The sequence below is a fragment of the Pipistrellus kuhlii genome, unplaced genomic scaffold (genome assembly GCF_014108245.1).
Source record: "Pipistrellus kuhlii isolate mPipKuh1 unplaced genomic scaffold, mPipKuh1.p scaffold_m20_p_13, whole genome shotgun sequence".
NCBI classification, from domain to species: Eukaryota; Metazoa; Chordata; class Mammalia; order Chiroptera; family Vespertilionidae; genus Pipistrellus; species Pipistrellus kuhlii.
Genome location: NW_023425438.1, coordinates 48,986,097 through 49,008,182, shown reverse-complemented (window position 1 = coordinate 49,008,182; position 22,086 = coordinate 48,986,097). Strand labels below are relative to the sequence as shown.

Here is a 22,086-nt window from a genome sequence, read left to right as displayed (position 1 = left end):
AAATATATTAAAAATAACTCCCAATATCCTATTTAAAAAAAACACACCCCACGAGTGACGCATATTAACACAGCCCACAAAGACGAAGGACTGCTTCAGAAGCCACTAGCTAGGGGCCTCCCCCACCCCCGGCTGGCGGCGTCCTGCGGCGGCACCGAGACCCGAGCCGCCGGGAAACTCGAGCAGAAGCCGCCTCCGGCCCAGAGCCGCCTCCGCCGCCGGCCGCGCCGGAGTCCCGCCCCTTCAGGTGACTGACGGCCGCATCCGGCAATGACGGCGCGCAGGGGGCGGGGCGAGGCGGGCGCGCGGAGGGATATTGCGCCTGGAGTCTCCGGCTGGCGAGCGACGCCATCTTGTCGAACGCCGCCCCGGGGCCGCCATGTCGGTGAGGAGCAGTCACCGCCACGGCCACTGTCCAAACCCCTGCGTCGCGGCGCGCTCACCCGCCCGCTCCCGAGCCTCGGCCGCCGGCGGCGAGTAGAGACTAGCGTGGCGGCGCCGGCCGCGGCCGCGCCCGTGTGTGCCGAGAGCGCATCTCTCTGGCGTGGTTGTTAACAGACTGGAAAGTCTGTGTCTGTGTCGCTCACTAGTAACCGTGAGTTTTTACCGCCTCGTTACGGCGGGCGGCCGGGGTCCCGCGCCCGCAGACCGGCCCGCAGCCCCGCCCCGCTCCTGACCAAACATGACAGACTGTGAACACGCAGGGCGCGGCAGGTCGGAACCTTGTCTGTCTGTGTGTCGGAGGAGAGGGCTGGGCGGGGGCGGGCGGGCCCTGTGCATGACCGAGGCATCGCCGGGCCGCCGTGCTGGCCGGCGCCCGCCCGGGGAGGCCGGCTGGCGGCCGCGGGGAGGCCGCCCCTCCCGTCCGGCCCGGCCCAGCCCGCCGCGCGGGTCCTTCCGGCCGCCCGCCCCGCCCGCGCCCGCGCGACCCCCGCCCACGGCGGCGCTGCGGGCCCGGCCAGGCGGGCCCGGCCACGGATTGGTAATGACTGGTGTGTGAGCGGTACCCTGGCACACTCCGAAAAATAAACATGTTTGGGTTTTTTGTTTTGTTTTGGTTTGGTTTGGTTTGTTTTTTTTTCTTTTAGGAAATAATGGAAGCAAACCAACAGGCCATGTTATCTGAAATGGCAAGTTTCAAGTTTAAAATCTTAACACATATCCGCAGGCTTTGCCAACCTTGGTGTAGCACTTAGTGGAAACTCCATGGATTATCCCGTCTAGCCCAATCTTCTATGATATGTCACCTGAACATGTAACTGAGGTGTTGATTTTTTTAGTTTTGCTTTACCTTTAGAGGCATCCTCTTAGTTCCACGTAAAGGTTGGTGTTATGCATAGAGTTTAAATAGGGTAAAGAGCGTGCAGAACTTTTGATGAGGTTTCTAACCTAGAGTCTAAGCGGTGAAATGACATTTGGGTCGACAGTGGACCAAATAGACCACAGAGGTCTTATAGGGTTACACAGTAACGGAGCTGAAAGATTCCTATCGCCCGGGGCCACCTAGCTGTTGTGTTCTAACATCTTACTTAGCACAAGGTATTCCCGTGTTTGTGGCGATGCTGGTGTCCACAGACCGCTGGGCTGCCGGTCCTGTCAGATTTAGCACCTGTAATTACATGGTCTGTGTTTGCTGCACCGTCCAGTTAGCGTGAGTGCACTCTGTGATGCTGGCACAATGCTCTCACCGAGCCATTTCTCAGAATGCATTCATTCCCTTTGTTAAGCAGCACGTGCCTGCCTGTACATTGACATCTTAATGATTAGGAAGAAGGGCTTTCCTTCTCTAAAATTACCAGAACCCACTGAATGTGACTGCAAAACCCATTGCATCTGATTCTTACATGTAATATATTTAAAAATCTAGAATCTAGCAATTCTTTGGGAATAGAGATAATCAAAAGGACACCTGGTACATACAAATTGCTGAAGTTCTACCAATAGACTCATGTCTGCTTTCAGCAGCATTCCAAACACTTCAACACACACGATACAGAAGCAGAAATCACAAGCATCACAGAAATTTGAAAATTTAAAATATCTGGCAATTGACATTTTTCATGATTTATTTTTACAATGTCTTACTAAAATAAGAAAATTCTAGGGATGGGTTGAGAGAAATTTCCCACTCAATGTTTGTAGACAAACCAAAGATAAGGTTTTGCTTAGGAGCCAAAAATAATTTTTGTGTGTATGGAAGAAGAAAATCTGTTCTTTGTTCACAATATGTAAAATTATTCTATGTATTGAAGAAACCATGGCACCAAATTCAGGTGTCAAAATAATTTTGCTAGTAAGGAACTTTAAAAATAATGAAAATTTAAAACACTGAATCAGAAGTTAAAATTTTTTTTAAAGAATTCTTTGTAAGATATATTAATAGCTTAGTAGGAACCAAAGATTAGTAGTAAGCTTATTTTCTATTAGGACTAAGAAAATATTTTCTAGTAATTTCTGAAACAAGGTTAGCTTATTAAGTGGCAGCATTATTCTGAGGCAAAAAGATGTGTTTTCCACACTTTTTTTTGGTCAACCTACATGAAAAAAAAATCAAGAAAACATAGTGAACTAGGAGTCAGAAGAAATTATTCTAGTTCCAGCTTTGGTACCATTTAGCTTTGTGAACTTGAGCAAGCTTGGTTTCTTAATTGCTAAAAGGGTTCTACGAGAATGTTTCAGGTTCTCCAAGATCTTGTTCTCAATCTATCGAGAGCTTTTTCAAAGGTGTTGATGTTACTGCTATGTCTAAACCTCAGCCTGTGTTTAAAGTTTTTAAAAGCTCAAATTATGCTAAGATCTTATAATTTGAGAACTACTATACTAGATCAGTGTTTCCAAACTTAGCTAATCATCCAGTCACTTTGAGAAATAAAAATTTCTGTCCTGCTTAGAGCAATTGAGTCAATTTCTGAGGAGAATTGTGGTGATCTGTATGTTTAATAGGCTCCCTTGAAGTAATTCTTAAGAAATTGGGGGGAGGGGGATGGACTAATATATGGAATCCCCAAATATTCTGTGCTTCTTTCTTACAGTTATACTGTAATAAAAGTTTATGTTAATTAGATGGTGAGGATATATGAATACTGGTATTTGTGGCTATGCATTGTCTCAAGGACATTCTATTTCTGACATTCCTGAAAATGAAGGTATATTGTGAGTGCAGGAAAAACTTAAATCTATGATTTTTTATTCACTACTTTGATAATACAAGTTAAAATATTACTATTATACTATATATATGCAAATGAGATTCTAAATGGAAATTCACATAATGCACATTTTTTTCTATTTAAATTTTAGTTTTCTTGCACATGTTTCATTTGGTGAATATTTTGCACAAGATTTGTTTGCCAAATGAGTTAACTTTAAAAAAAAAAAATACCCATTTGGTGTACTTTCCTCTAAATATATAGTATGGGACAAAAGTAGGTCTAGAGTTCATTTGGAAAATTTTATAAATAATAAACAATAATACAAGAATAAACTGTTTTGCATCCTCACCACTGTAAACCTACTTTTGCCCCACTCTATTTTCATGCTTGGAGTAAAAACACTTTTTATAAAGTGTTAACAGTATTAAAACACTTATAAACATGTAGACATATAGAATATTAATGAGTAAGTAATTACTAATTACTTACTATTAGTAAGTAAGAGGGCTTCTGCCTAGATCTTTAGAAATAAATAATAGAGGTTGGGAGCAGTTAAAGAAATGAAATTCTTGTCTCTTTTTTCCATTCATTTCTTCCTTTCATCCAGTTCTCTTAGGCACAACTCCAACCACCTAGCTTTATATTGTACCTGACTATTGTCTCAAGACAATCCACAAACAACTCCTAAAGGTTAAATACTGAGTCTGGCCTTTAGACATATCTGCAGTAGAGTAGGAAAGGAACTATACATTCAAGTAACTATTGTACAATTTTCTGAAATAGGCTAACGGTCAAAAGTTGTAGAGGGCTATCACTGGAGGAAAATTAACATGAGCAGTTTATATAAAGCTTAAGATTCTGTCTTTTATTGATAAGAAGGTATGGTTAATCCTTTCTTTTCGGAAGAGGTTATTTGCTCGTTATGAACAACTTTCCTACCTTCTTTCCCTCTTCTCCTGCCTCCTACTTTCCTTCCTCATGTAAAACAAGAACAACAGAACTCCACCCCATCAGAATGGTAGGAGTTTGTATCTTTCCCTCGCCCCCACAGAATGATGGGAACCTTGCTTGGAGACTTGGAGAATCTGGAGAAGTGAGGTTGGAGAAGATGGCTATACGTTCCCTTTATAATAGGGCTTTCATTTGATTCTCACGTTAATCCCAGTAGGTAGTATAACATTATAGTGTGTCATATTTGTTTGATATCTCACAGGTAGAGCCTAGATAACCCAAGAATGCAAACTCCCACCTGAAGATTTAATGCAGTATGCACTAGCCTTCACTTCTTGAACTGTTTGGGATTGTAATGTGCTAGTAGCATGTGTGTGTGAGAGGAAGGTAGAGGGAAGGTAGAGAGCTAGAAACATCGATGAGAGAGAAACATCGATCAGCTGCCTCTTGCACACCCTCTACCGGGGATGTGCCCGCAACCAATGTACATGCGCGCACTCACACTAGTATTTTAAGAGAGCTCTTTCATTTTTTTAAAAATATATTTTATTGATTTTTTTCACAGAGAGGAAGAGAGGGATAGAGAGTTAGAAAAATTGATTAGAGAGAATCATCGATCAGCCGCCTCTTGCACACCCCCTACTGGGGATGTGCCCTCAACCAAGGTACATGCCCTTGACCGGAATCGAACCTGGGACCTTTCAGTTCACAGGCCCACGCTCTATCCACTGAGCCAAACCAGTCCCGGCAGCTCTTTCATTCTTAATAAAACCTGGGTTCTGAGCTTAGTTTTTTCCTCTAACTTGGTTAATTTCTTTTTTCTTTTCCATGACTTTTCTTATTTCTGAAATCATCCAGTTTTAATAAGTCATTAATTTTAATTAAATTACAGATGCAACTTCTTACATCAGTGTTCACTCAGTGCTCCATACAGTATTTGGTTTATAAATTAGTATGTTTACTGAAGTAAACATCTGCCCTCTTTAGGCCATTAGTCAATTAATTGTATTCTTAAGTGTACAATTCAGTGGTGTTATGTATATTCATATTGTTGTGCATCCAATCTCCAGAACACTTCATCTTGAAAAACTAAAACTTACCATGTCTAATTCCTGAATCTGCTAATTCAACTATTACTAAAACTATCAGAGTGAGTTTTTCTTTAGCCTAAAAACCTCAGACATCATGTACAGATTTGATGTAGGAAAGCACTTGACTGTTAAGAAGACATTTTTCTTTTCCTAGCCCCTTATAAACAAGTTATTTCATTCACTTTTAAATTTTGTTCATTAAATATTTTATTTTTACTTATTTTACTTTTAAATATTTTTTAAAATATATTTTATTGATTTTTTTACAGAGAGGAAGGTAGAGGGAAGGTAGAGAGCTAGAAACATCCATGAGAGAGAAACATCGACCAGCTGCCTCTTGCACACCCTCTACCGGGGATGTGCCCGCAACCAATGTACATGCCCTTGACTGGAATCAAACCTGGGACCTTTCAGTCCACAAACCGACGCTCTATCCATCGAGCCAAACTGGTTTGGGCTTTAAATATATTTTTATTGATTTCATAGAGGAATAGAAAAGAGAAAGAGATAGAAACAATAATGAGAGAGAATCATTGATCAGCTCTTCCTGTATGCATCCTACAGGGGATCCAGCCTGCAGCCCAGGCATGTGCCCTGACCAGGAATTGAACCGTGACTGGGAATATAACCATGACATCCTGGCTCATAGGTTAAAGCTTAACCACTGCTGACCTAAATTTTTATTTATCTGACATTTCTGTGCCGAGTATTGTGAAACTGGGGAAACAATCTGAATACAACATCATTGAACTTGCTCTCCAGGATCTTTTGATCCAGTAGGAGAAACATTGGTTAATACATAGTGATAGCACCGTATATAATGGAGGTTATGAACTGAATGCAGTGGTGGCACAGATGGGAGCATCTAGGAGGCATCGTGGGATAGGCAGGACTGGAGGGGGAGTAAGAGTTTTGGCCAAGCAGAGACAGAAATATTTGAAAAGTATGAAGAAATGAAATGGTAGATTCACTGGATAGAAAGAGTGTAGTATGTGGAGTGTGTACAACATATTTTGGGCAATGAGGAAAACAATAAAGATCTTGTCAAAGTTTTTTCAGCAGGAGAGTGACCAGATACATTTTTGGGTATGATATCTTGGAGGCTAGGAGACAGTAGACTATCGAAAGAGATTAGAAGACAAGTTAGGGAGCTTTCAATCACTTTCACTAAATGTTAAGCACTTAATATTTAGTATTGTTCTATGCTCAGGGAAGATAGCAGTGAAGAAAATAATCCTTTACCTAATGGATCTTACATTTTCTTTGGAGACATAAACATGAAAAACAAATGTGTTAGGTGATAAAGTAGGTAAAGGAAAGTAAGAGTATACTAAATTAGGACATTTAAAAACTTGAATAAGAGTGCTGCAGGATTTGCAAACAGGTAGATTTCAGGCCTAAAATCTGCCCACATTGTGGTTTTCCCTACAGGGTGTTTGAATGCCATCAGGTTTGACTTGTGTTCTCCAACCTCCACAGTACTATTACTCATACTTTCTCCGCAGAGTTAGCATCTCTGCAAGGTCAGCTGTTCATAGGTGCCCCCTGGATTTGTACAGCATGGTGGTCCTGCTTTAGTTTTTCAGATTCAGAAACTGATCAGTCTCATAGCATATCAAACTTGATGTTAATTCATCCTCAAAAATAACAATAGCTAACATTTATTTGGTGCTTAGTGTATGAGAGTGCTTTACATGAATTATTTATTTTAATCTTAACAACAACCCACGGAAGTAGTCTCCATCTTTGCAAATGAAGAAACAGATAGTATGAGATTGCTAAATTTTCCAAGGTCACAAAGTAAATCAGTGGGAACTCAATCTAATTCCAGAGCTCAAACTTGTATAAGGAAGTATATTCTCTTCATGTAGAATATTTGAAAAACTTAATTATTAAAAGTTGCCTAATAAACAAGAGCATGGGGTTAAAACAAGGCAGTCGATTATAAATGACTATGATTTTAAATGTCATTAGGCTCAGATAAAGTGATATTTCCATCTTATATCTACCAAGTAGATTCTTGCTCCCATCTGCCTTACAGGATATCCTCACTCCTAGGCCAATGGTGGGCAAACTGCGGCTCGCGGGCTCGAGAGCCACATGCAGCTCTTTGAGTGTGATTCTTCCACAAAATACAGGGTGCGCACGTACAGTGCAATTGAAACTTCGTGGCCCATGCGCAGAAGTCAGTTTTCGGCTCTTAAAAGAAATTTCAATTGTCGTACTGTTAATTATTTGGCTCTGTTGACCAATGAGTTTGCCAACCACTGGGCTAGGCAATGCTTCCCTGGGCATTGGCCACATTTGTCTTTCCATGTTTCCTTTTCATCACTTTCATTACTAACCAATCCTCATTTCTAACAGATAAAGGTCTTTGCATTGCATGTTAATATCTTAAATTTTAGTCATATTTTTACTTGGTTCTGTGTTTCTGACTTTCTAATCTCCATTCTGGTTCATCTTATTTTGGTTTATGGTTGAACTGAGGGCATTTTAAAAAATATTTTCATCGATTTTCAGAGAGAGAGGAAGGAAGGGGGAGAGAGAAACATTGATGTCAGAGCATTGATTGGCTGCCTCCTGCATATCCCTGCTGGGGATGTAGCCCTCAAATCAGGTGTGTGCTCTTGACTGGGAATTGAACCAGCAATCTTGAGCTGCACACTGACCAGGACCTGAGGGCATTCTTATTTCCAATCTTTTTCAGGTGTTTCTGTCCTGGAAGATATACTTGACTGCTGATGCCATGTACCAACCCAGACAGTAGTTATTGGATGACATTAATGAAAGCAATTTCAATCGATTATTATTTCTCTTGCACAGAGCAACTTTTCTCTATTATAAAATTATATATGTTACTTTTCTTTATAATATAAGTTCATAGCTTAACTCTTTAAATGAACTGTTTTAATACTTAAACTTTAACAAATCAAAGCCACATTCTTGAGTGGCAAAGAAATGTCTAAAGCAAATTCCACAGAGTTGTTAAAAGGAGTCCTAAATTAATTATCATTTAAATTATACATAAAACAATTGTGAAAATCAATAATCTACACTAATAAAAGAGAAACATGCAAATTGACCATCACTCCACTACACCCACCAGCCAATCAGAGTGAGTATGCAAATTAGCCCAGCAAAGATGGTTAATTTGCATATGCAGGCACGGAAGACTGAAGACAGCTTAGAAGGAAGAGAGAGGGAACTTGGAAAGCAGGGCAGCGGCGGGAGGGGAAGCGCAGGGCGGCAATGGCAGGAGGGAGGCCTGCCTCGGTGGGCTTCACTTCCTTCTCTGCTTCACTCTGGCCACTGGAAGCCCTATTCTTGCAGGATCTTCCGGCAATGGGCCTATAGCTATTATAAAATTGATAGCAAAATGAAAAACTTAGGTTTAGAACTCAGGATACTCAGTATTTTACATATACTGTTGTTTATAATTCACATACTTAATTCAATTGGTCCATATGACAATATTAATATCTTCATTTTATAGTTTAGGATACAATTCAGAGGGTAAATAACTTGTCCAAGGTGACTAAACAGCTGAGTGGGAATTATAGTCTGTGTGTGGCATTCGGTTTCAGTCTTCTCTGTTGCTTCCATTGCCTCCTAATGATAGTAAACCTACTATCAGATGCTGGGTTAGGTTTTGGACATTTAAGTGGTTTGGGGTTTTTTTTGAGGTGTTATTTGATCACAGGTAATTTCATCCTAGTCATTATAAATTCATCTTATATGACAGCACTTTTCTGAATCTAAAACATTAAAAATTGAATTTATAAAGAATATGAATTTTTCATATAATTCAAGAGAATATGGAATAACTAACAAATCTGCAAATATTTAGCTATAAAAAACACAACTTTCAGTTTGTTAAGGGAATTCATTGAAAATGCATAGAGGATCAGAAGAACTGACAAATATTGTTAGATCACTGATACATGTGTGGGTTTGCGTTCTTTATAACATACACTAGCTCATAAAGAAGGTTGTGGGTTGATTTCTACCCTTGGACAACATAGGAGTCTGTTTAAAGATTATAGTTTGGGTAAGCAAATAAAAATGAAAGTGAATAATTTAAGTAATACCTACATCTTTTCACTGTATAAATATATTGCACCAAATATACACTTTTAAATGCCTAATGTCCAAGTGTGAAAGCCAGTATTTGACCAAAGCTGGGGCTGAAGCTATCATCATCATCATATATTAAATTTCTGGAATAGTTAATAAATCTTAAATATTCTTCAAATTATTATAATTTGTTATAAAAGTTGTGGTCTAATTTTAAAAATAGGGCATGACAGTAGAGTAACAATAATTTTCAACACTGCCTATTGCTAGGTTTCTAGGTTGCTTCTGAGATTGCTGTAGTGCACATGATAGATCCTGAATAGAGGTTCATTTCAACTAATATTGTAATACAAAATAGTTGGGGGAACCTTTTTTACTAATACTTTCTTTTTTATATATATTTTTAAATATCTGGAGGAAAGATGATTATGTTTCACATGACTTTAAAGTTTTTTCTCATGAAATTTTGCAGTAACAATGTTAATATTATGTTTTTAATTCACACATAAAAGATAAGAATTCCCAAATAGGATTTTTTTCTGGAAAGATTTATGGAGTTAAGTAATTAAAAATTAAACATCATCTTTAGAAGTTATTTTCTTGAATGTTATGAATACTACTATGCCAAATAATAGAACAAAGTTAGAATTATGACAAAATTTATTATTTTGCTCTGTATATGTCATTTAAATTTTTAATCATTTTTTATCTTTAAAAGGATACAATATTTTTCCTGAAGTCATAATCTATCAGTATTATTACTCTTTTTTATTTGATTGTTTGAAAATTGTTACTTTATTGTGCCCTGGCCAGGAACCAAACCCAATATCTTTCGGTGTGCCAGTCAATGCTCAACCAACTGACCCACACTGGCCAGGGCAGAAAAGTAGCCCTTATAATCATCATTAATTGCAACCTTTTTTTCTTGTATCGGTATACATTTATACTTATCTAAGTGGTAAATTGTCAATATATCAATAGATAAAGCACACAAGGAGATTCTCATTCTAAGTTGTACCTAAAATATCTTCTTAACTTAGAAAATGAATATGCAGGTACTAACAGGGAATTCAAATGACATGGCTTTCTTATATATGACCTTGTTACCCTGATTGGATAATACTTACCTAATGTCATGTTATCCCTGATCACGTCACATTCAGGGACACCAGAAGTGACTCGAAGCCTGCCAAGGCACAATGGAGAAACATGCTTTAGCTCGATACTTAAGCCAAAGCCTAATTTTAGAGCATCTTTTTAAAAAAATACTATCACACTCCCCAAATCGTAAAGCCCCAGTACCTCATAGTTAATCTGGTATCAGTTAATTTGGGAAGTTAGACACTTATAGACCAAGGGCCCTTTTTAGATATTGGATCAGAGGCAATTTCACTCAGCTCATTGTAGATTCATCCTTCAAAACTTTTTCAACTTTTGTTTGACATCATACCTAGAAGATTGCTTTCTGGCTTTCAAATTCTCAAGGTATTTTATTTGCTGGGATTTGTTTCTGTTAAATTTCTAGTTTCTGCAGTCTATACTGAAGAGCCTAAATTAAGAGGAGGAACTGAAAGGAAATGAAAGTAAGTGAATTTTAGCTCAGTGAGATATCACAGATAATATATGAAATATTAAAAGAAACATTTAAATGTCTCAAAAAACAACAAACAACAAAAACCTATGGCCCTTGCTGGTTTGGCTTAGTGAATAGAGCGTCAGCCTGTGGACTGAAGGGTCCTGGGTTTGATTCCAGTCAAGGGCACATGCCCAGGTTTTGTGTTTGATTCTCAATGTAGGACATGCAGGAGGCAGCCGATCAATGATTTTCAACACTCATGTTTCTATTTCTCCCTCTCCCTCTCTGAAAGCAATAAAAATATATATATTTTTAAAAGAACTATGGTAAGTGAGTTAACAGTTTTGAGTCATGTAACAGTCTCTGAGTATGGCATAAAGGCTGTTTGAGGTATGAATGCTTTTCCTTCATGATATCAAATGTACAAATTTAAGACTATATTCTAAAATGCTTAATTTTTCTTCTGGCATTTGAATGGGGTTGGGGAATTAACATTTATCGGCAGCCAATTTTATTTAAATATTTTCAAAGGGACTCTTTGTAAATAAAATACTTGGTGTGCCTTCCTATCTTACTAAATATCGATAGTACTGTTTTATCATTTTTTAAGTTACTTTGGGTCATCATGAATGTCTGTTGTCACCATTGCCACTCTGACACTAGGTGCTACATTCCATCTTGTATTTTGTTACATTAAGGAGACTTTAGAAATATGGGAGCTTTGATACACACTGTAGGAAAAGCAGAAATGCCCTCATGAACAGTCTTCAAACTTGGTGCACTCCAGCTTCCTTTTTGCTTTGCCTTGTTTTGGTAATTTGTTATTTATTTTTCTGAAGGAAAATATGGGCAATTTCCCCTTAGAATCCATGTCTCTTGGATTTATAATCTTCCCCAATTTCAATGAAAGTAACTGTAGCATACCCATTTTATTCAAATGCATCTATTTCAAGTAAATCACAAAAGGAAATTTTAGTTGAGGACTGTCTGCTAGATATAGTGATAAGTGATTAACCATCTTAATCCTTAATCTGAAATGGTAAATTGGTTAGTCTCATTTTAGATGAGGAACTTGAGTATTGAGTGTGAGATAATTTGTTCAAGTTCAAGGGAGTATAAAACTGGGAAGTAAGACTTGAACCCAGATCTTTTCCCTTTCTATTGTAGAACATTTCCTACTATGAATGTCTTAAGTATTCAGTTTTAACATGCCATGAATTTAAAACATTAATTCGTCCTTTTAAGAAATCTTTTATTATTGTTTTTGTTTAACATTCCTACTTTAATTTCCAGTTATAGGTGACTTCACTTTGCCAGAACCCTAAGCCCTCATTAAAGGGTTTGTTTTGGGGTTGTTTTTGGTGGTGGTAGTGGTGGTGGTGATGGTGGTGATGGTGTGTGTGTGTTATTTTTTTGTTTGTTTGTTTGAATCTTTAACTTTAGGTGAAAATTGCTATTCTGGCAGCCTCATTAGTATTCCACTCTTATCTGGATATTGGTGCTTAGCCCGGTTTTGTTTTAATTAAATAGCAAATCTTAATAAAAACAGAATTTTTATTTTTTCCAGCATTCCCCTTTTCTTTCCCTTTTCTTATTTGGATGTGGAGGCCTTCACCTAATAGACTTTCACCTACCCTGCACCACTCTTGATAAACTTGTCTGAGATCTGAAATGAAGTAGAGAGACCAATTTTCCATCTCTGCATCATTTAAATATTGTTACCTCTTTTTAAAAAAATCTGTATAATAAAAATTTTGACAATCTAACAGGCTAGTCTGGTAGCTTCTATTTCCTGACAGTCATTAAAATAACTCCTGTGGAATTGAAGTAACTCACATTTACTTTTGCATGTTAGAAATGCAACTTTCAGATTTTAACAGTTCTTTGTATCATCTCTTAAAATAACACCTAAATGCTGAATCGGTGAAATTTTCTTTTCCTGATATTTTATTATGAAAAATTTTAACATATAAAAATGTGGAAAGAATTTTACAGTATACAGCCCTATATTCTGCCTACCAGTTGGTGAGGTTCTTAAATCTTTATATCAGCTACTGTGAAGTGTTTGGGCTATTTGCAAGTTCTTCCGGAGAACAAACGTGTGTAGCTAATAAAGCAACATGGTTAAGATGATGGGTCTAGAAATCAAGTGTCTGGGTTTGGATTCTAGCTGTGACATCTGCTAGTTCTTAGTTCAGCTCTTTGCCTCCTTTTTTGTGCCTTGTTAATTGGGATAATAATAGTATTTCATAGATTTCACATGATGATGAAATAAACTGATCCAACAACATAGCTGACAGAATAGGAAGTGCAATAATTGTTAATTATCACGCTAGTTTGTTTTTTTATTGAGATGTAACTTCAGAATTATTTTATTATGAACACAATAGCTGGAATCAAAGATAGATAGATAGTAAAAGAATTAGATAATAAAATATGTAGACTAAAAATTATTGAGCATTGTTTTTAAATTATTTGTTAAAGTCATGGATACATGATCCTCCAACAGCCCAAGTTTTTTAAAGGTTTTGTTCCAGGCAGTATTTGGCCTTTGTTGGGAAAACAGCGAAGTTAACTTGTCCTCTTTTAAAAAAAAAAAAAAGACATAGATAAAATGGCATCATTTACATTTCTTTTGTTCATGTCTATATTAGAGTGACTGCAGGGCTATTGAGACCAGCTGATACGGGATAGTGAGTGATGAATCTGCCTCTAAAAAATATCCTGAAGCTTTATTTACATCTGCTATCTTTTTTTTTTTATCTTTATTTTGTTGATTTCTGCCCTTATATTTATTATTTTTATTCTTTTTGTTCTTTTGGTTTTGCCCATTTTCAAGGTCTTCATTTGAATGTATGTATAGTTCATTTGTTCTTAATCATTTTTATTTTCTGAAAGTGTGTTTAAATAAAAACATAAATCTCCCTCTGAAGACTCCTTTTCTTTGTTCAGAGGTCTTTTATAACTTCATGGTGTACTCTGTACCAAATTTATACTTGGAAGTTAGTTCATCAGAGGGCTACATTGCTTGAATTTAGATGTTTCATTAGCACATTACTAATACATTCATTACCTATACATACATATATATGTATCTGTACACATCTATGTATAGACATATGAATATATACACACATACTTTGACATTTTTGAGACTGAAATGATTGTTATTATGTACTGCTAGGATATAGAAAATAAATTCATTATTCATTCATAGCCTATTTTTAAGGAAAATCTTGACTCTTAAAAAGAATGGCCTCAGTAGACATAATGAAGTAACATTTTAAAGGTATAAATTATGGGGATGTTTGAAATATTCACGGAGGATTGTCTGAAGGATAATAGCCTATTGCAGTGGTTGGCAAACTCATTAGTCAACAGAGCCAAATATCAACAGTGCAATGATTGAAATTTCTTTTGAGAGCCAAATTTTTTAAACTTAAACTTCTTCTAACGCCACTTCCTCAAAATAGACTCGCCCAGGCCATGATATTTTGTGGAAGAGCCACACTCAAGGGGCCAAGGAGCTGCTTGTGGCTCTGAGCCCCAGTTTGCCGAACACGGGCCTATTGATTTCTCAGTATTACTTGTTTTCAATGAATTTTTCTGCCTCAACACTGTTAGGGGAAAAGCATTCTCATTAGTGACAGTGGGTGTGGCTAACATCAGGTTCTCCATGTATAATAGTACATTCCATTGTGGGCTTTCACCGGATTACTATAGTGTGTCTGAACTGATTCCCTGCACCTGTTTGTTTTCTCTAGGTCTGTTTTTCACTTTCAGTCAGAATGGAAGCCTAACTGCATCACCTTCTTTCCTGAAAACTCTTCAGTGCTTCCTCATTTTCTCAGGCTGCTCAAAGCTGTGTGTGATCCAGAGCCACCTGTAACTTCAGCATTCTTTTGAATCAGCCTCCCCCCTTTTCTTTATGAGCCCGTGATACTTGCCTTATCTTGGTTCCTGTCTCAGTTCTACACAGAAATTTTGTTCATCATATTTCCTGTTTGCCTGAGGCCCACCCTTGTCTCTCAGGCTAACTCTACATCTCAGTTCATTTGTGTCTTCCTCAGGGAGAGCTTCCAGACTTTCCCCTACTGTGTGTATTTGTAGCACTATTTACCTTCTTCATATACTTGTATGGTTGTTACTTTATTTTTGTGATTCTTTGATGTCTGTCTGTCTGTCACCTCCACCACAAATTGAAAACTTTATTAGAGAAAACCATGTCTCTTTCTTGTTTGCCATTGTATCCCAACTGAGGTGATGAATAAATATTTTCTAAATGAATTTATGGCTTTTTTTTCTGACAGAAAATTCTTATATACATAGTTTTTGAAAATCACTTCTCCAGTTGTGGATTTCATCCCTGGATTAAATCAGGACGTGGGGCACTGTGTATTGAACAATATTACTTTATTTCTTCAATTAATTGCTTTTTCTCTATGGGACTGTGCACCATGTTTTTCACATTGGAGCATGCTATAAGTCATAAGCTATTGAGTTGACTATATGGACACTATCTATAGTATCCATTGTGCCAGATAATAGTGTCTTCATGAAAATTTAGGACAAATATTTCTCTGATCTCAATCCCACAAAAAAATTGTGATTCTCTTGAATAAGCAGTCTGGGTTTTTTGTCCTGGGAGCACTTTTGTCTTACACCAAATCCTTGTTTCTTGAAATGCAGAGCCAAGTTTGCAGCTCACATCTAAGAATTAGTCCAGGGTTTTAGCATGACCCTCTGAAAACTTATCTTAATCTCAGCATCATCTTAATCTTTAGAATTTTAACTGATTTATATATTTTATACTTTGTTCAATAAAAGGCTCTATAGTTAGCTTTCAAGGAAGAATGAAACTCCATCACAGCTTTCTTTTTTCTTTTTTTCTTTTTTTATCTTTGCTGAGTAAGAAATGAGTTTAGTGTGTTTCTATGTGCTGAAAGGGGAGAGAATAACAGGAGAATGAAAAGTGTATTACATAGTGGGAGGAATTCTAGGTGTTAAGTTATGATTGATCCATTTAGGAACTAGAAATTCTTCCCTTTTTTCCTGCTTATTTCACAAAAGCACAGGCATTGCTTTATAGAGATAGTTTGAAGTTTGTGAGAGTTGTCTGTGATGCTCAGGGATCTATAGTTAAAACTTTTGTGTACACATGCTGGGGAACTAGGCAGAGTTTTATTTTAACTGCCACTGCCCCACCCCTTAGTCCTACCCACACAGAGCAGCAGTTACAGGTTCACTGCTATGTGGGTTATGATCTCTGTGGAAGTTGTTATCAGAGACCTTGCTTGGTATTTAGCTTGACTAAATATCAGAATCCCTTTGTTTTCCTTGTGTTGCAAAATAAAATTTTGTGCCATTTGATGAAATAGCATCTGTGCAGTAGCATGTCTGACTCTGGAGACCAGGCATTGGAGGAGAAGTAGGAGCAGCCACAACTATTATAAGGAGAAGCTGGAAGGCATTTTAGAGTGATAACTGAAGAATCTCTCACTTTGACCAGATCTTAAGACTCCTTCAGAGTCCACTTTTGATGGCCACATTCTCTTTTCTTTTAGTTTGAGTATAGATCGGTCAACTTCCCGTGTGGCATTCATTACTCCGTGGGCAGCAGGATCTAGGGCTACGCTATTACCTACAATTACTTGGAGCAATGACTTTAGTTTGTTGTACTGCTAGGGCTTTACAGTATTATTTACCTTTACAGTCAGTGTTAGTAACTTTTTGGGGGGGAATACATAAACCAGTAACAATCATTTATTATCATTAGTCATTTATTATCTGTGTTTTTACAGAATTGTATGTTCCATGCTTTTATTTTTATTTATTCTTTAATTCTCTGTTGTTGAAAGTATTATATCTGTCCCCTTTTCCCACATTGACTTGTCCCAGCCTGTCCCCACCCTCCAGCCCAGACCTTCAATGTTAGTAGCACATTTTTTATAAATTTCCAAGTTATATGTCTCCCATAGTTGAAAATGGAGCCCTCGTGATTCTAGCATAAAGGGAATAACTTTTTTCCTCCAGAGAAATCACTGTCTTTTTAGATACTCCCAGAGAAGCATGGCCTCCTGGAGGACATGGGAAAGAACTATCTATAAATGTCTAATTATTACATGTTACATATAAGTGTTACTTGTATAGGTAAATTAAATTTTGATGACGCAAATATGAGTAAGCATGTCGATTCAGGAAATGACTAGAAGAGCCACATTCAGTTGTAAAAACAAAAATTACTTGTACCAAGTCCCATTCCTGAAAGAATATGTATTTGGGTTGAGGCTTTGACAAATGCTAAGATTGGCTCAAGGAGTAAAACAAGCCAAGTAAAAATTGCCATGGCTTTAGATTGTAAAAAAGGATAAGCTGAGTTTCAACCAACAGATACATTTCAGGTGTCAAAATATATTGGATAAATGATAAAGGCAAAAATGCTTTGGAGGCTATAGATATCCAGATTTTACCGCTGGTGGTTTGTAAAGGGAAATGTTTTCTGAAACAAATACAGCAAGCCACTTAGGACATAAGTGTTCAAGGGCCAGTTAGGGATAAACATAAAATCGCAAAGACATGCCAGGTAGCTCTTCCATGGCCCCAGTATTCCTTAAGGGGGAGTACCTAGTATGGTAGAAAGTTGGGTCAAAGCTTAATCAAGAGGGTCCCATATGAGCTATACAGGTTGAGGGAGAAGATCGGGGAAGGTGCAGGCAAAGCCTAGGAAACTCAAGCAAGTTTTCTGTGAAGCCTGCTGACAAGTTCAGCCAGTTCATTACTTACATAGGGCATTCTCAATCAGCATTGTTAGCTCCTCATGTCCCTCAACCAGCAGGAGAATACTGACCCCCAAGAGGCCAGAATGTCATAGGTGACATGAGAAACAGTTTCCATACTGTAGCTAAGCAGTTTTTTTAGCCTGAGCGGTGGTGTAAGGCACTGGCAAGGTGGATGACAACCTGCCTTAAAGCAGCCTCCATAAAGCAGGGATGTGGGTAGGAGTCTTACAATGGCACCTCCAGGACCTCCTGTCTTCCATACTCTGGAGGATCACAGGGTGCTCCGCCAAGGCTCAGGTCACCTGTGGTTGGGCCTGACTGTATAGAATGTGGAGACGGGAAGAGCAGCTCACCTGCCTATCATCCTTAGGAAGGGAGAGAGGACGTTGGATCAGGACATAGTTTCAAACACTTAGGAAATTTGTGTTCTGTTGGTCATAGGATAAGCAGTCTATTCTAATGTCTGCTCCCAGGCTGTGAAGAGGTCCTGGATATCCTCTCACAGTCGCTTGGGATATTCTGGGAGATGTTCTTATGATCATACAACTTATCCCAAGAAGCTCATATTCATGAGTAGTGTCTGTGTAGTATCATCCATCAGGAGTACCAGTAACGCCTTTTAGTGAGAATTTTGTATTTCTTCCAAATATACAGCTTCTGACCTATAGTTTGTAACAGGAGTCTCTAGGCAGCATGAAGAAGCAGAAACTGCCTGTGGAGGTAACACTGAATGGCTCTAGTTCATTTATTTTACTAGTCAACAAAACCAGAATGGAAAAAAGTAGATTCCTCTATCGAGGCACTTCAGTTTATGATAATTTAGTGAATAATGACCTCAAAATAGGAACATATCAGGGGCAGTAAGAGCATTGACCAATTCGTCTTTAGTTTATTAGTACACCACAGTATGCTATGATTTCCTCCAGTTGTCTTCAATCCACATATTTAAATCAGGAGATAAACCTTTTTTATGTGATTATAATTTTTTTAAATGACAGCTTTATTGAGACCGAATTCACCCATTTAAAGTATTCACTGATTTTTGCCGAAACCGGTTTGGCTCAATGGTAGAGCGTCGGTCTGTGGACTGAAAGGTCCCAGGTTCGATTCCAGTCGGCATGTACGTTGGTTGCAGGCACATCCCCGGTAGGGGGTGTGCAGGAGGCAGCTGATCGATGTTTCTAGCTCTCTATCTCTCTCCCTTCCTCTCTGTGAAAAATCAATAAAATATATTTTAAAAAATAAAAAATAAAAAAATAAAGTATGCACTGATTTTTAGGATATTCAGAGTTGTATAACCATTACCACTGTCTAATTTTAGAACATTTTTATCATTCAAAAAACAAATGCTGCTGGCCATCTTGTGGTGGCCATCTTGTGTCCACATGGATGGCAGGATCTTTGACCACATGGTGGCAGCCATCTTGTGTGTTGGAGTGATGGTCAATCTGCATATTACTCTCTTGTTGGGTAGGATAGAAGCCTGGTTCATAGGTGAGGGCCAGCTGGTTTGCCCTGCAGGGTGACCCAGATCAGGGTGGAGGTTCCCTTGAGGTGTGGGGTGGCCTGGGCGAGGGGCCTGCGGTGATTTGCAGGCTGGCCATGCCCCATGGCGACCCAAGTGGAGATTCTGGCATATGGGATTTATTTATCTTCTACAGTTGAAACTTTGTAGCCTAGAGTGGAGCCAAGCCTTCTGCTTGCTCCATGGCAGCAGCCATTTCTGTTGGGATTTATGTATCTTCTGTAATTGAAGCTTAGTAGCTTGGAGTGGAGGCCACGGCAGGGCTTCAGAAGCATGGCTTCCTCCATCGCCAGGGGCAACCCTAGCCTCCTGCTCTTTCCAGCTCCGTGACTGCCACCATTTCTGTTTGGATTTATTTATCTTCTATAATTGAAACTTTGTATTCTTAAGTGGAAGCATAGGCCGGCAAGGGCAGGCGGAAAGCTTGGCTTCCTCCATTCCCAGGGAAACCCATTCTTCCCTCCTGCTCTCTGTGGCCACAGCCATCTCGGTTGGGTTTATTTGCATATTTGCTCCTGATTGGCTTGTGGGCATGGCTGGTGGGTGTAGTGGAGGTATGGTCAATTTGCATAATACTCTTTTATTAGGACTGTTTTTAGCTGTCTAAGGTCCCTAAGTTAAAAACCCCTTCCTGGAGTTATTTTAGGTATTTTTGTGGATGGTAACTATTGTAATACTTTGGGATGGTACTGCATTCATGCATTTATTTTGTGAGAATAATCTTAATCTAAATCAGAAGTTGACAGACTGTGGCTGCTGAGACTGCTTCTTACATTTTTTAAGAGTTGTTAAAATAAAAGGAAAATTTTGCAACAGAAACCATATGTTGCCTGCAATTTTAAAATATTTACTATCTGGTCATTTACAGAAAAAGTTTGCCAACCCTGATATAAGTTAAAATAATTTAAATTCTTTTCACCTGCTTATTTTCTTTGGGAAATGTTCCTGTAAGATTTGTTTTAGAATGGACATTTGAAAATTTTCATTGTCTTCTACAGAGAAGATGGTGAATTAGAAGATGGTGAAATTGATGATGCAGGATTTGAAGAAACACAACAGGAAGCAGAAGAGGATGATAAACAGAAAAATGAGAAAGCCTACAGAAAATCAAGGAAAAAACACAAGAAAGAAAGAGAAAAGAAAAAATCCAAAAGGAGAAAACGTGAGAAACATAAGGTTAGTTAGAATCTACTTTTTCAGTAAATTTTTATGAAATATACTGAAAATTAGGAAGAATAAATCATTGCTTATTTTGTTATAAGACATGGATTATATCTTTTTATTTATGTGATTAATGTATTTTAACATGAGTATCTTAAAGATTTAAAAAATAATTTTTAATTCAAATTAAAATAAATCTTTTTATTGATAGTTGATGAAAGTTTGTAGAATGCTGAAACTTAGGGAATGAAAGTTTCATTCTGTACAGATACAGATTAACAGCATTGGCCTTGTCCATCCACTTATTGATTTATTTACAGGTATCATGTGGTTGTTGTGGAAGTCTCTGTGTAATGTGCTGGGGGTTATAGTAACAAGTGTTCTTTATAGAGATTGCATTGAAAAGGGAAGGAGAGAGGCAGTGAACCCAGGAAAAACAAATGCTATTAAAAAAAAACAGTAAACTGCTGAACAGATACGTGAGCTGGGGTGGAGAAGAAAGGAAAACTGTACTGACAGAGAACCCAGGTAGTTTTTGTAACTCTGAACTTTCCCCATAAAAACAAAGCCATTAGGATATTGTCAAAGCCAAAAAGTTATTAACAATATCTACAAAAAATGAACTAATAAGATATCCCCTCAAATGTCAAAAGTACAAATGGATAAGACTAACCCACAAATAGCAACTGTGTAATGAAGCAGAGGGAAGGTAAAAGGAACTTCCAGAAAACAGACTGCCAACGGGTGTTTCAAATGGCAGAGTCCCCCGTGAACCTTGTTGAGGGCACCATTCTATTTCCAGTCAGGGCCGATAGATGTTTCTCATCGATGTTTCTCTCTCTCCCTCTCCCTTCCTCTCTCTGAAATCAATAAGAACTTTTTTTTTTTTTTTTTAATTCAAGTCTTTTTTTCCCAAGGTAAAAATTCTTTACTCCAAGAAGACACTTCAGAAATATAAAAGTAAAAAGAAACCACCTAAAATTAAACTAACTAGAGTAACCACTGTTAACATTTTGATATATTTCCTTCAAATCTTTTTTCTTCTGTGATTTTTCCCCTTAATGTTGGAGACATACTGTTTAATTGATGTTACATTTAGTACACTTACTAATATTATAGATAGACATTTTTATGTTACTCTAAAATCGTCCAAAATACCATTTTAATTGATCGCTATATTGTTTAGTAAATCATTCTCTTCCTATTGGACATGGAGGTCATTTGTGGTAAATCTTGAAGGATAAGTGGGAATTAAGATAGTTGGCCAAAGAAATCCAGAGAATACAAAAGCAAAAATTGTGAAAAGGATTGCATGTTTGGGGAAATCACTGAAGTCCCTAAATTCTTTCTGTCACTATTTGAATATTTAAGGGGTTCACCAAGTGGTTTCCTATTAATTTGTTCTAGGTTTATATGTTTTTGCCCTTTCCACTCACCATGATATGATGTAATGTTTTTTGTAAAGAGTTCTATAAAAAACACAATAATTTAGACTTGAACTTTAGTACTTACTAATCAAGTTCAGCATATTGAAAGAAATAAACTGCCAGTGTATAATAAGTAAAATAACAAAATTAAAGGAACACTTTCAGAGACTTTGAACAGATACCAACAGTACCCAAAAAAGTAAGAAAAAGTATAACATCCTTTTCACTTAAAATTCTAATAACTTTTAAGTAGCATTTCCAGCTATTTAAATGTAGACCAATTGCTAATTCCAGGTTAATGATTACTTCTTAGTACTATCCTAGTGACCCTATTTCGTGCACATTAAAAA

General features: G+C 37.8%; 1 protein-coding gene across 5 annotated transcripts in view; it reads left to right on the top strand.

The window, feature by feature from the left end:
* The first annotated feature begins 331 nt into the window (after nt 1–331).
* Nucleotides 332–22,086, top strand: part of ZC3H6 (zinc finger CCCH-type containing 6) — a 48,279-nt gene continuing 26,524 nt past the window's right edge. The window contains exons 1-2 of one of the 5 annotated variants that reach the window (XM_036436006.2): nt 332–385; nt 20,147–20,324. Coding sequence is in view for 4 of the 5 variants with exons in the window: in XM_045580985.1 (XP_045436941.1) it covers nt 4,075–4,250; nt 20,147–20,324 (354 nt within the window). In the remaining variant the exon portion in view is untranslated. Of the gene's footprint in view, nt 715–3,695; nt 4,251–20,146; nt 20,325–22,086 lie in introns of those variants that run through there. The other 4 variants (XM_036436004.2, XM_045580985.1, XM_036436005.2 and 1 more) reach the window with 4 other exon arrangements.